The 15,661-nt window shown below is 37.6% G+C and overlaps 1 protein-coding gene across 7 annotated transcripts in view; it reads left to right on the top strand.

The window, feature by feature from the left end:
* Window positions 1-15,661, top strand: part of fgd4a (FYVE, RhoGEF and PH domain containing 4a) — a 50,886-nt gene that overhangs the window by 18,592 nt on the left and 16,633 nt on the right. For 3 of the 7 annotated variants that reach the window (XM_017419048.3, XM_037978062.1, XM_017419054.3), the window contains exon 2: window positions 9,290-9,373. In XM_017419048.3, coding sequence (XP_017274537.1) covers window positions 9,290-9,373 — 84 coding nt within the window. Of the gene's footprint in view, window positions 1-3,836; window positions 4,014-6,716; window positions 6,894-9,289; window positions 9,374-12,070; window positions 12,222-12,753; window positions 12,849-15,661 lie in introns of those variants that run through there. The other 4 variants (XM_025006570.2, XM_017419050.3, XM_025006571.2 and 1 more) reach the window with 4 other exon arrangements.

Raw genomic sequence — 15,661 nt, 5'->3', positions numbered from 1 at the left:
TTATGATTGAGAATGCAAAGAATGGTACTACCAGAAAGTGACAAACTTTGCCCTTTGAGTCCAGCTAGAATGGTTTTGGATGGTTTCCTTGACTCTTTTTCTATCATCTGCACTGATCAACTTGGGGTTACATTTTCTCTTGCATCCATGTCCTGGGAAGTTGGCTACAACCTTGAACCTTTTACTTTTTAATAATATTGGCATCTGTGGTTAGAGGAACATGAAGTAGATGCTAGAAGGTGGTCTTGTAGCCTTTGTCTTTAAACATGGATATCTATAATTGTCTTTTTGAGCTCCTCAGACACTCACTTTGCTTTCTCTGCTCCATGTTCAGTGTGGTGCACACAATCATACTCTTTTCACTTTTCTTTGTTTACTCTATCACATACTAAAGCCATACAGATATACATTAAACAGTTAATTTTAACTGAATCACTTTTTCTAAGAAATTAAGCGCTGTTTTAATGGGCTGTAAGGGGACAAGCCAATTTATTAATGTCTGTAGCAGATTTATCCTTCAAATATAATAGAGAAGCCTAAAGTCAATGTCAGTGTTGCCAGAATTAGCTAATACTTTTAAAATACAAAACAGGTTGGAAATTGAGTGGATATGTCAACACGAAGTGAGTTTTTTGTTTATATGTGCAAAAGTGTTGAACTGCTGTTGATGTGTCACTGTCAGAAATAAGCCTTTAACATACTGTTGACAAAACATCTTCTCCACAACTTTCCTAAAGTTGTATCCCCTGTGTACTTCTGGGTGAAAGTATCAGTTGTTTCCTGATGCCTCTTGTTCTGTTCATTAGAATAAATGCATCACATAATTGTGGATTTCATAAAATTCCCAAAAGAGCAACATTTTATTTTTTATTTTTATTTTTATGGACTCATTCTTATTGCCTTTCTTTATTATTTGGCATTTTTTGCTGGATATAGGTCACTTTCACTTATCACTACTTAATCTGTAAGACCTTTTAGAGCTCGTTATCATGAGGGAGCCTGTGGTGAAAAGGCATTGTTGTTCATTTGTGAACACACAGGTCTGATGGGACTCAGTCAGACGTGGTAATTAGGAAGACAGTATATTGATTGACACATATGGGAGCCTCTGCCCAGCAGCTGTGATCCGCTTTCCAGGGTGGACAGGCGGGTCAATGGAGGTAAAGGGGGGGCTGGGGGTGGAAAGAAAAGGAGGTATGATGAGTAGAGATACAGGAAGGGAGAAAAGCATTCATGTGTCATTGTTATCAGTAGTTTTCTTTTCTCAGTGTGGTGATACAAGTCTACAAGTCAGCACTGATGTTTGGGATCTCAACACTCTTTCTCTGTGACAAAGATGGTTATAACTCAGCTCAATATCTATTAAATTGGCTAACATTTGGTGCAGGTAGTGGCTAAGCATTATCCCTTACATGCACTCTGAGCACTACACATTGTGCAGTGTTTTTGCTTAAAACTTGGGCATTGATTGGTATCAACCCTGTCTGGCTGTTTGCAAAATAGCTCATAGAGCACTGCTAAGATTTTATTGAAACACTCAGAATGTAATCCTACAATGCATCTACAACGGATCAACCTTTGGAGTCGCCTACATTGCTATAACCCTGTCATTCTTTCAGATATTGAGCTAAAATGTGATGTCGTAGTAGCTAAGAGTAATCTTCACCACATACTTTGAGCATTAACACATCTCAGAAAATCTAAAAATATTGCATGAGATTGTGTATAACATTGTTTGCAAGAATTGACCAGAACACACATGACTTGGTTCCTTCTCAGCACAAGATGATTTTAGTTTAAAACTGGCATTAAAAAGTAGTGGGCAATATGCATTCCTTTAAGGAGAGCTTGGCCTTTAATCAATACATATATTGACTCAGTTTTGTGCCATCTATTGTCTAGAATATTTACCATTGTTCATTTCTAAAGTGATCGTTTTCTGTCACTGGAGTCTGCAGACAAAGCATAATCATGAACTTGTGAACATGTTCACAATCACAGCAATTCCAACCGTTATCCCACTGGCCTGCCCTCATTTGACATGGGCCAGAGAACATGTTCAGATCATGCTAAGAGCTTATCTTTTCATGCTGTGAGTGTGAAAGAAGCATGCTGGGAAACACAGGAGGAAATGCAAAGCATCTGCCCGTGAAGTACATATTTTATGAGTTACATGTTTAAGTGACCGAGATGTGGGAAAGAAGGAGGAATGAAGGGTAATTTTGTAGCTGGCCACAAAGATTTTGGTTACATTTGCTGAGGAATGCCCTCATGCTGTTGTTTGTGTTCACTTAGAGCTAATAATGTCTGCATTCTTCACTCAAAATAGGCAGCTGATTCATAGCAAGGAGTGCAAGGTACTGCTTAGCAAACAGAGGGGAGAAGATGGTGTTATTGGTAAATACAGTAGATTATTTAGCAGCTAAACAGCTTAGCTTCTTAATATTAAAAGAAAAATTAAGGTAATTTGTTACCAACTTGAGCTGCCATCAGTGACAAAAGTTTCTCTGAAAGTAAGACAGAGATCGATCAAACATGACTGTTGCATTTTGCTACACTGGTGATTGGTTTAAACTTTAATCTCTGCAAAAAAAAAGCAAAATATCAAGGATAAGGGCCTGACAAAGATTATGACACAACTACAGTGAAGCATTTTGCTGTTGGTGAACAAGATTTTTTCTCACAAATAACAGTAAACCACAAAAAAATAAGAAGTGAATGCTAGGTCACTAGAAATATCCTTAAATTTTATTAGCAACATTCTGTGTGCTACAGAATTGAGTGGATATTGGGAGTAAACTACATCCCATATGGAGCAGGAGAAGGATCTCATCTGGTTCTTGTGATCACATAGACTTTACAAAGCCTATTAATTTTTGCTCCATTATTTTTGTGACAGAAAGCCATCACTCTTTGGTTAATTGTCCATTATGGAAGGACAGGTCTGAGTGAAGGCAGACACATCTGTTCTGTTTGAGTAGCCAGTATTTTGTGTCAGGCGTGAAAACATCAGATGTGTGCTCACACGCATACACACACCGCCCCCACCCACCCACACACACACACACACACACACACACACTAACACCAGCATGAGCATCAGTCTGATTAAATGGGTGTGACTTAGCATGTTAATATGTTCTCCCTTATCCATTATTTATAAGATCTTTTTGAATAGTAGTTATCTTAATCTAGGGCAGCCATGCAAATGAACCGGAGGTTAGTTTTCCTTTTTGTGTTTTTAAGGTCAGAGGCAGTGTCTCTCTTTTTTAAAAATGTATTTTTTTCCTCATCATTATGAAGGGATAAGTGAAGACCCTCTTCTGTCATTTTGTTTCTTGAGTTTTAAAAAACGTGTCATATTGGGCCTTTTGGGGACTTTGTGACATTTTGATAATGTGGATTGCAGGTTAGAAAATATATTATATTCAATGAAATACAGGCAGAAAAACAGGTGAAACAGATTTACAAGTTGTTAATGACTGCAAATAGCTGAATTATTAACTCATGGTTGACTAATTTTCATTTTTTTCACTTCTCCATTTCACTGTCACCTTTTCCTCCTCTTGTCTCCAGTGAATTGCAATGTCTCCACCCCCTCCTCTTCATTTTGCTCTTCTTCCCACTCTCTCCGCCCATTTCAGGGTGACTTTGTCCTTGAATGGTTGCTAACACTCAATCCATGATTAGGGGCAGTGTTTATAAGTGACAGAATCTTGAAGGACAAGCTCTGCCTCCTCCCTCCCTGCTGTTTTCAGTCTCTTTCACCTGCTGACGTTTCCAGGGAACCGGTTCGTGCAGTGACAGTAAGGCAGGTATGCCGAGTGTCTGAACGGTAAACAGATACTTGGACCAAGCAGCCAACAGGGAAACTCGTGTCTGAGGGAAGAATTGTGATTTCCAATCAGATGCCTATAATACAAAGCTGAAAAGTGGCTATGACATGGATAAACACTGTGTTGTTGACTGGAAGGAAGACAAACCCCTGCTGTACTACAGAGGAAAGCTCAAAGGTACCTTCAGTGTTTTTTTTTTCTTTAAACAGTCAGGCAGCTCAACTACATCGGAACAGGCTGCCATTTTCATGTTAGTAAATCACTCTAGAGGGGAAGACTGTTGGTAACATAGTGAGAAAGAACTAAAAAAGAGCAAAGGAAATGGTTACAAAAAAAATCCCACACTTCAACGCTGCTATATGTGTAGTCTGAGTGCAGTCACCTTCAAAACATTTAAAACATGCAGCTTGTGTGTCTTTATTGCCTGATGCAAAATGACTAACTATGTCTTTTCCATTCCTCGATCTTGATAAGTTTGGTTAGCTGATCGTGTTAAGTTGGTCTACATTAATCAAATATAAAGAGAGGAAACATACAGTGAGTTGCAAAAGTATTCATCCTTCTGGGTAATTTTTCTGTTTTGTTTCTTTTAAACCTGGAATTCAATTGGATTTTTATTTTTTAAAAAGCAACAATTCTATAAAATAAAATACTTGTGTTTAACGAAGTTATATGAGATTAAATCTTGTCATTCAAAACAATATGTGAAACTGAAAAGTGGTGTGTGCGTATGTATTCAGTCTTTTTGCTTTTAAGCCCCAACCATTACTTTAAGCAGCTGCATAATTTTGCTCACAGGTGTAACTGATTTAGGTGTCAAATGATTTAAACCTGTCAAATGATACACACCTGTTGTATCAGCTCCCAGAATCAACACCAGTTCAACACTTCTAAGCAGTAGGGTCTTCCACTAAGCAAGAAAGGTCAGAGAGAAAGTTGTGGGGAAGTAAAAAACAGGGTCGGACTAAGACGGAGGTTCACCGTCCAGCAGGACAATGACTTGAATCAACGCTCCACTGATTTAAGGAAAAACTGCTAATAATCAAAGCTTAGACCTTAATCAAACTAGAAACCGCTGTTTTGATTTAAAGGTTGTTGTACGCAAGCAGCACTCATCTAACCTGACGGAGCTGAAGCGGTTTGATTGTCAAGAATGGGACAAAAATTCCAGTGGTTAGATGGACCAAGGCCGTACCTGAAGAGATCTGACGCTAGTAGGTCTAAGGAATGAGTTTTTAGGGGCTGAATACAGATCCACACACTCTTAAACCATTTTTCTCATTTAAGTTTATGAAAAATTTATTTTAATAACATTAAAAACCCAAATAATTTCCAGTTTTTAAAACAATAACATAGAAAGTATGAATACTTTTGCAGAGCACCATAATATTGTTAGTGATGACCTCTGTGACTGGTTCTACAATACTGTAAATACAGAAAACCCTTTAACTTTTGTTGGGATTTGCCTCTGCTTTTCAACCAGACATTTGTACTCCCTAATCCAGTTTCTGACTGAAAAGGAAATGGCACCAAGTGTTAAAAAAGGCTAGAGAGGCTTAACATGTTTCTGTTGGCCAAAAGTCAGACTCTCTTTGCAGTTAGTTATCTGTCATTATCTTGTTGCTCAAGAGTGTTTAAATCTAAACCGCAGCTGCTAGATTTTCTTTTATGATAAGATATGGTAAATGTACACACACAGATGTGTGGAGAGAGAGAACGAGAGAAAGCAATAGAGTGTTCTGAGAAACTGATAAAGTTCACACAAGTCACAACTGATTAACTGTTCTATATAAACAGATCACACTGTGTTTGTCAGCCGTTTCCTTCTGGATACTGGTAAATATGCATGATAGTTTTGAGCTGGTTCTGATCGTACTGTTTGACTTGTTGTTTTAGCCAGTCAGCATTGCTTTTGGTTATTACGTAACGCCACATGACGGTACTAGTCTATACTGCACTTAAAATGGCATTTACTGTACAAATGCCACGTTGTAATTGTCTTTTATTGCGATTCATTGTTTTGATATTCTATGTTTACTGCATTTCTATCTTTTTTTTATTTTTGATGGCAGTCAGTAAACTTTGTTTGATATATTTGCAGAAAAAAATACAAACTACCGGTAATTGTAAAGGCAGCTATCTGTTGTTCTGACGTTGTAAACACTTTAATGCAACTGAAATATAATATATTTGCTTATTTACCTTTCTCTGCATTCTGAGGGTATTTTCCCACCTGTATTAAAGAAAGTTTAATATATTGTAGTAGACGCAGGCGGAGTGTCAAAGACATGCAGTGTGTGCAGATGATTTTCAGCCAGCTGGCACATTTTTATTAGAATCGTTGCACCGTGACAAGCATCAGTAAATCTGTAACCACAATCCACCTGTGCAGTTTATAATTTCACAGTCTGGCAGGAAACTTAAGAAAGTTCACCCTGCTCTTTCTGTTTCTCAGTCAGAAATCTAAATAAACACCCCATTTTCCTCTTACTGTGAATCACAAGAATTCTGGACATTCTGAACTATATATAATCTGTTTGACTACTAATTGGACTTAAGTTTAAATTTATTGTTCAGACCTTATTGATTTTTTAAAATGATTTTAATATATTCAGACCTTTCTCTTTTTGTCCAGAAATTTTTACTGACTAATTACCAGTGACCACTTTTTGTGTGAATACGTGCATGTGAAGTTTCTCTTTCTGCTACAGTCGTTAGTCTTTCTCTGCAAAAAGTTGAGGCATCAGGAATATATATTTCAAAAAACGGGAAGTTATTTGACAGGAAGAGGAAGTTTTCAGATCAGGCTTGTCACTAGAGCTGCAGACTCTCTCCTATCAACCATCATCAGGCATTTTTATTTATTTTTCTCCCTCGTAGATCCAGTCACCTGAGTTCTTCTGGCGTGTGTGGTATTTTCTGGTTTGTGAGTGGGTTTCTGATGCTGATATAGTAACACATCCCCCACTTAAGGAAACAATAGTGTGACATCAACCAGCTGAGAGCCAGTTGGAGGAGGGGAGATGGCAGGTTGGTTTCTAAACAGAGAAGTGCCTGGTATGTACATACAGTAATCCCTTCGGTAATCTGTTTAAATGTTTTATGTTTTCTCAAAAAGAATTTCTATTCTAGATTTGGCTTTAACTTGTGTGCTGTAAAATGGGTTTGAGTTTGTGTGTGAACAGCAGGCAGGTCTGTCATGAGGAGTCCAGATGGTGGGTGGAGAAAGCCCTTCTTTAATCCCTGAGCCAGAATATTATTCCCTCCTTCACACACACACACAATCACATTCTCATCTGTACTTTCTTCTTAGGTTTTGCAGTGCCCCCTACTGAGAGGGTCCACTTTTCCTTTAAGTGTCATCATTATCACCCCATTATCTGTGTGATGCATAAACCTCCTATAAATTTAGAGCCAAATCTAAGTCTTCTTATGTTCTAAATCAGTTTCATTGTCTTTTTTTTTTTTTTCAAAAAAGACCACTTTAAATCTTTTTGGAAATTAAAGTTATAGTGCCAATGATAGAAAATTCTTGACAATAATAGGACTTTAAACACGTAATGTTTGGTAATAATGTTTGGTAACAATTTAAAAATGCCTTTTGTAAGTTTTTAAAAAAACAAAATTAGACTGTTTTCAATGTACTATTTAAAACGGGAAGCAGCCTTGAAGTTAATTTATGCCCCACAGTTTGCTATTATTTGCTACTGCTCAGCCTACGTGATGTAATTGTTGTCAATCATACTCGTTAACAAAGACTGCCAGGTCATTCTGCTGTTGATCACAGGATTTTGTGATTCTATAAACTTTACACTCATAGTCAGAAGGTGATGCCAATGATTCCACAGACTAAATATTATCATGAGCAAAGGAAGTTAAACATGGAGGAAGTTTGTTTTTAGTTGATGCTGTCTGTAGCTTCACAATTTATTATTAAGTACACAGAATTTTAACAAATTTACTTGCCAGAAATGACTACTTTAAAAAGACTGTTGACAAACTAGTGCATTAATTGAAAGCTGTGCTGCAGTTCATCAAAAAAAAAAGTATAAACACAACTATGTGCACTTTTTCAAAGTTCCAGTGACTTTGCACAGAGGCCCTACTTTGTTGCTGTCCACAACCACACATTAACTGACCAGTTTTATTAGGTAATGTGTGGTTTTGAAATTGTTTTTGACACTGTTCTCTGTCTTGTTTATGAAAAGAGGAACTTTAAGCCAAAACTAGCATGTCAAGCCAACCAAAAACAAACAAACAAAAAAAATTTGAACCAATAATGTTTTGTTAAATGGTATACCTAAAAAGAAAAAGTACCCATGAATTGTTCATCTGTTTCGCTTTCTTCATGCTGGTGCTTGTTAGGACTGCAAAAAACTGTAAATTTATCATCATCACTACATAAGTGTGCACAATATCAACATTGCAAATATTTGAAAAACCATGCATTCATGTTCTGCAAGCTAATAACATATGTAGTCATATTTAGTCAATCCAACAGGCTCTCTAATATTGTAATATTAAACAATAATATTGTGTATTGCAAGAATTTCTAATATTGTGCAGCTTTATTGCTTGTACCATCTATAGTACCCATTATCAGTTGTGTTGCCCTTTTCTGACATCAGTTTTAAAAGATTAGTGTCAATAACACTAATACCATGTGGTTAATATTTTATTTAACAATAAATAAACAGGGTCAACAGAATTTTCATCTGTTCTTTTATAACGGATTATGGTTTAACTAAACAGTTACAGCTTTAAATCTAACATTTGTAAAGCTCTTTGTACTTTAGATATGTTGAAGTACATGAGGAACTTCACTTTTCCCAATGTTTCAATGATCCACAGTAGATCAAAATGCCACGTACTGTATGTATGCTTTCGTCTGTGTGTTAGGATCTGAGAAAAAATTGTATGAGCTTGGGGGTTGTGTAAAACTTGTGAGGCCATCATTGCTTTTTTAACTGTTACTATTTCCTCTTTAATCTTTTATGTGCATATTAAGCGGCTGAGTTGAAAGAGTGCTGATGCTCCCCACAGACGATTGTCCTCATATCACAGCCAGCCTAATTAGGGTTTCTGTCTCATGGGGTTGTATTTTCATTTTCATTTTCTAAACAAACCAACATCTACTCCATCTACAGTATTTATGAATGCAATGCTCTAATAGTCCTACAGCTCGTCTTGTCACAATTTCCAATATCCAATAAGTGGTTTTACGACCATTTCCTGTGGAATAATGATGTACATACTCCTGTCTCTTATCCCATCAACCTCATTTTTATCTCCTGAGTTGGTACCTCTCCTAAATAAAACATGGGATTTCCTGAAACTGCTTGAGGCTCCTGTCTCACATGCAGACCAGTTCTTAGTGTTTTCTGATTAATCTGTTTCCTCATTCTTTACACAAAACATTTCCGCTTCTTTATGACATTTTTTTGTTGTTGCAGAGAGAAGAAGCAAAACTCCCTGTTGCCAGACCAAAAGCGCTGATGATGAGACCTGTGTGGCGGTGAAAATCGAACAGTCCAGAGGTAGGCAGCATTATGTCTATTATGTCCATCTCCCCTCTTTTTTTTAAATATTTTCCCTCTAATGACAAATAATTGTTTTAGTAACTAACCTGTGCAATTTCTTCACTTAACATCTGTGCAGAAAGTCATGTTAAATGTAGGTGTAATAAGGATGCTCATTTCTTGTAGTTTCTGGTTGTTGTGCAGTGTGATAAATAGCTGACAGAAGGCCTATTAAGATGAAAAAACCTTTTGTTTCTTGTCAATCACCTCTTGTGGTTTACAGAAGGAGCCCTCATGCAAAACTAAAATCATGCAGGACTTTTAAGTCCTCCAAAACCTAAACATTTGACAAATACGGTAGGAAATAAAAACTAAAAGTGTAACATGAACTTGTTGGTAATGAGCACAAGAATGTGGAATAAAAAGCAGAAAGAGAAGTGTTCCCTGCAGTTTTTTGCTCGCAAGTTTGTGAAGAAAAGCTGCAGGGTTCTGCTCTATTTTTATGATAAACATACAAGCGCGTGTGTGTGTGTAGCTGAAGGTCTGCTTCATTTTGATGAATGGCTGCTTTCCTTTGGTCTCCTGTGACTCTCCAATTTATAACTTTCTCATCTATTTTACTCTGTCATCTACTTTTCTGCTGGAAAAATCTTCCTATTGTTTCACCCCTCATCAATTTGTCTTTACACCTGGTTTTCTTTGCACTCCTGTTCCTAAGTCTTTTCTCTTCTCTGCCTATTTTATTCCTTTATTCCTCCAATCATTTGCTTTTCTTTCATCAACTGTACTTCTCTTACCATTCCTCATTCTCTACTTTGTTTTTCCCACCCTTATGTGCCCTCTTCATGGCATTATCCAGTCAGTTTTGTTCTGCCATGCTTTTAGATTTAAGACAGACTGGGGTACTAATATCAGCCTAGCTCTTGGATTAAAGAGTAAAGCAGGGTTAATCTGAAGAAAGTCTGGTTAGTTGAACAGAAACTGCTAATCCCCAAATGTCTGGTGGGGATATTTGTCTCAATAGTAGTACTTGGTGCACCATGGTAAAGCCAGATATACACTGTAAAGACCCAGTGATATTAGTTATTAGGGGAACAGATTGATTTAAGCATTTGCATACACATAGTTTGTCTATAAAAATAAGGTATGGGCCTGTGCTTTGTTTGGCTTTATCTCAGCATTCAAAATTTTATTTACAAAGGGATAGTTAATGGTGAAGACAGTCAGGGCTAAGATACTGTGGGACTTCCAGATCCAAACCGACAAACAGATGATGGTTAACCAATCGAACATTGGTGTGATCAGAAAACTACAGAGGAAGGCAGTGGTGATAGATTTACTGATCCCAAGTGACAGTAACATCAAAAAGAAAAAAAATGCAAGAAGCTTGGAAATACCAAGGGCTGAAAGAGGAAATGGAGAAGAGTGGAAAATCAAGGCCTCAGTGGTTCAAGTGGTCATCGAAGCACTCTGTGTTGTGAGCCCCCTAAACTGGGAGAGTAGCTTCAGCAGATCCCAGGAACAACCTCAGAGATCTCTGTCCAGAACAGCGCAGGAGCATCTAAGATGCCAGTAAAAGCCTGTCAGCTATAGAGCTGCAGACTTCTGCAGAAGGTTGCAATTGGTGCCAACTTGTTGGAGCTCATAGATATAAGCAGGAGAGTGCAGGTATTCAGGTTTTTACAGTTGGACGATGACACGTTTTGATTTAAAATTTGACAATAAACTAAGCAGCAAGAAGTTGAAGTTGTGTACTCCAGTAAAAGAAGGTGATTTGGATAGGAATTTACTGAGTGGAATTTGTACTGGTCCGAGTGGTTCTCTGAAAAAGCCAGACAGTGCCTGTCATTCCTTTTAAATCCTGCTCTACTGGCACTTAACGAAGATCCCAGAGTGTGAAATGTTCAAATGTGTATTTGAATGTGAATGTCACTTCAGCACACACCTTTTATTTATTTAATCTGAGCGACTCTTTCTCTATTTCCCTTGTTTTCTCAGCTTCATATTTGATATACAGCAGGGTAGATGAGCTGCTGCTCATGAATAAAAAGCATGGCTGTTACAGACAACAGAGAGCAGCTCTGCAGCACAGAGTAGATTCAGATCACGTACAAGTCAAAGTTGCAGTTCCTTGTGTCGACTTCTGCAAAAGGTACATTTTGTTTTGGGGTTTAACAGTTCTCTAGATCAATCTTTCGTTTTCATGTAGCTTGACTTCACTGTCATCTCACCAGTTGTTTGTGCTTTTCATCAAGCAGCCATTTTGCATTAGTTTTCAACTCCGAGTGAGTTCAGTTTGACAGATTTTGTTTTTGTTGCCTTTAGATGTTGTTGCCAAGTGATGTGCCTTGGGAGGGAAGTTCATAGAAAAACTTGTGGAGTTTTATTTGGATTTTGTATTTCTAATGATAGAACTGGTGATGCACTTTGGCCAGTTTTTTCTTTTTGTCATGTTTGCCTTTCATTGATCTGACTGATAATGAGGACACAGACTGGGAATTGCACTGGCTGTTGTATAAGCACCTTTGTTTTCTGCTACAGTTACTAGTTTCATTCATGATCAAACTAAAACGAATAAGAACAAATGAGAAGAAGTCTGGAAAGTCTGTGTGTTGTAAACCTGCATGTGTTAGTTTGTGTGTCTCATAAAAAGACACCTAACGGGGCGGTGTTGGTGAGAGTGAGGGAGGGAGGAGTTTTGCTTTTATGTGAGCGTCTTTGCTGAGCTGAGTCACTCGCAGCAGCACTCCCCGGGAGGACTGCATACAGCCTGAACTTAGTTCTCTTCTGGGAGTCATACAACACACAACACGGCCCCTCAGTGAACACTGGCTTTGCATCCGTTTTCCTGTCCGTAACACACAGGGTGAGTGCATTCAAGGAAATTTTTAACTCGGTCGAATGTTTGGTTGCTTTTCTGACTTATTAAATCTTCTGTACTCTTTGGTTTTTAAAGAATCTACAACAGACCACCTGATAATTTAGTTTTTTAAGGTTAAAAGAGTCTCACATGTTCCATCTATCCAGTGATTTACACAACACTGAAACTGTCTGATCTTTTTGTTCTACAGAGAACCTACATGTAAACAGATGCAGACATCTCACTGCACTTCAGTAATCACTTTTATCATTTATACATGAAGTAACAGGTGGAAGTTTTGGCTTTTTGTTAGAAAGTAAAATGTGACATTTTCTCTTGTTCCTTGATTTTGCTGCGGAGGTGTAAAACCACCCAAAGAACCTTTGTTTCTCAGGGAAAAAAAGTGAATTTGAGAATAGTCCTTACTGACATTCCCTATGATCCAAGAGTCACACCCTTGTGTGGAAACACTCTGCGCCACACAGACAGGTGTGCCTCTTTTTGTTTTTCACCAGGCGTTCACTCTTGTGCATTTCAGCACACATTTTGCCAGGAGGGGATCAGAGGTGGGTCAGGAAGAGGGAGGCAAGGGAGACGTGACGTGAAAGACAAGTCAGGAAGGCCGATTGTCAGGTGACACAGCTGCAGGGAAACAATGTCATGTGGGGAAAATACCTTCAACATTTTGACTGAGGAGCTGAACGGGGAGTTTGAAGTTGATAAACCTGTCCACCAACAACAAAAAAAGGAGTTTGGATGTTCCCGCTCGCACTTGTTTTTCCTGTTTTCAAAGGACCGTATCAGTGTCACTGGAATTGTGGATAGATTTTCATCTTTTCCAAACTACTGTGATATTTTCTAGTTTTAAATTAAACATTTTGGTATCATTTAGATTTCCTTTGACTGGTCATTTTGAAAGCAAACTCTGGTTATCTTTATCATTCAGCTCCGGTGATTAATTTTTCCATTTCTGCAGTGTTTTTTTTAGTTTACCTTTAAAACTAAGTATGTTCCTGTCAGGTTCAGTTGTGAAGATGTCAGTGAGGTAATTGCAACATGTTACTGCAATAAATTAAGAAGCTGAAGATAAAAAAGTAAACTGGAATTGCCATTAGGAGTATATGGTTGTAAATTTTTTAATCTGAATAAATCCCTTTGTTATGTTTAAATTATTTTTTGATAAGGTTCAAACAAGCACTCAGGCACAGGGTTAAAAATATACAACTGGAGTGATAAATAACTTAATAAACATCACCTTAAAATCTTACACAACACAAGATGAGACAAATTCATGAGATATTTATAACTCCAGTCATATTGGTAAGTTCTAAAAGAAAAAAAATGACTAATAATTAATAAATGATAACAAATTTGTTCTCTTTTAAGATGTTCAAACAATGCAGTGTGATTGTTTGTTTCAATCAGGTGATTGTGTGAATAACTGAACTATTTAAAAAAAACTTCGTACCAGCTTCCTTAGATACAAGAGGTACTCTAAAGAGATTCTGATTAGAGACTTTTAGTGCACATTTTAAAATATAAGGATCAAATTTTTTTTTTATTTCTGTTAGTCGAAGTTAAAGCTCTTAAAAATAAACTGGTACCAGTAAAAACGACAATTTCTAGAAAGAGGAAGCCATCTGAGCGTTTCAAACACTGAGACAACTGAGAATGTTGCTCAAAACAAGTATTACAGCCTCACAGTTCCACAAGTGTGACTAAAACATCACTTGGTTTCTTTAATTGTTCTAAATGTGTACTTTTTACCATTAATATACACAAAGAGGTTACTTTTTGCCTGAAGTTTCTTATATTGCTCAATTAATTTTCTTAAATTCAGCCTTTAACATAAAGTTTTTTACATGAATATACCAAATTTAACGTCAGTCTATTTAAAACCTATTTGAGCAACAAACTGGCAGAACTTTCCGTGCCTGAAGCCAAACTGGACTATATTAAGGTGCTTGTTGGATGGCTTCACTATTTTAGGGACTTTGCTTGTTTAATTATTACAGAAATAGAAATTTGTCCTTGACTGTTGCATTCCTCCAGTCTGTGTTGAAATCTGTGGATAAACAATTACTTTGATTTTTGAAACTGGGCCGGTGTGCAGACTTTAGTATCACTGACCGACTGAAGTTAGAAGAACAAACCCTGTCATACAAAAATCATACTGTAAATGGTGGTGAATTCTATTTTTTGAAAAGTGTGAAGTATATCTGTGAAAACAAAGTTGTTGGTCTGTGGTCAGAGGAGCATGAAGCTGCCTGCAGGTGGTCTTGTAGCTTTTTATATCTAGAATCTTCTGTCTGAGCTCCTCAGACAGCTCCATGTTCAGTGTGGTGCACACAACTATAACAAACTACTCACTGGGTTGTTTGTTCCCTTTTAATAGGCTGGAAAGCGTGAAGGCACCTGTGACACTAATTAAGGTCAAACGCTTAATTTGAAACTGGGGTTGTGCATGCTGAGCAAAAAAAACAACTAATTTATCCAGTAATTATTCAGATTTTATTTGAATATTCAACTTCACCCCTCAGGACCAGTTCTGCTGGACCTGTCTAATCCTCCACCTTCCAGCCACCTTAACAAATTTAAGACCAATTTGCAGCATCAGGTTGTAGAGTCAGGGAACTTCAGGCTCTGAGAAATTCACTTTGCATCTTCAGAAGAGCAAGAACTCGTTCTCGTAATTCCACATCTCACAGCAACAAGAAGAAAGAAAGAAAAAAAAAAAGCAAAGATCAGGTCTCAGTTTTTTCCTTCTTGTTCTGCAGCAGAGCACCCAAAGTGTTTGTTTCTTCAATACAGCATGTTAAGCTGCACACAGAAGAGGCATATAAGGACATTAACCGCCATGACATCCGATACACTTTGAGCTCCTCTCCAGAGACATCCCTGCTGTTTTCATCAGTTAGTCTGAGCTTCAGACAGCACCGGTGCTCCTTCCCCCATCACACGGATGCAGATGGAGAATCAGAGTTTTTCTGCAGGGTGGTGGCTGGCTGCCTGTAATTTACTATATGCAGCGGTCTGTCACTTACACCCAGACGGTTTTAATGAGAGGATGCCTAAATAGGAGCAGTACCAGGAGAAGAAGCTCTCACCGAGCCTCGGCTTTCTGAGAAAGCAAGTAGAGGTCATCCAGTCATTACTGGCTTGTTTTTTATTGCTCTAATGATCCAGGTTAGAGCTTTAACAGTAACAATCTGATCTTAACTTCAGGTCCTTTGACAATAATCATCACAATAATGAGTGTATGTGAAAACAAGCAAAAGGATTTTATCTGTTTACATCTTCCTTCTCTTATCTGTCACAGCAGTGTAAACTCCTGTGATTTAACTTATCACTGAGCAGATTTACACTTGAGGGACTAGTTTGACAAAGACTTTAATCAGTAAGTATGTTTGACACAGTTACTGTTTAAAAGCTTAGCATTCCTTGAA

The sequence above is a fragment of the Kryptolebias marmoratus genome, linkage group LG11 (assembly GCF_001649575.2).
Source record: "Kryptolebias marmoratus isolate JLee-2015 linkage group LG11, ASM164957v2, whole genome shotgun sequence".
In the NCBI taxonomy this organism is placed as follows: Eukaryota; Metazoa; Chordata; class Actinopteri; order Cyprinodontiformes; family Rivulidae; genus Kryptolebias; species Kryptolebias marmoratus.
The sequence above is the reverse complement of the archived record's forward strand: the minus strand, read 5'-3'. Positions and strand labels throughout refer to the sequence as shown.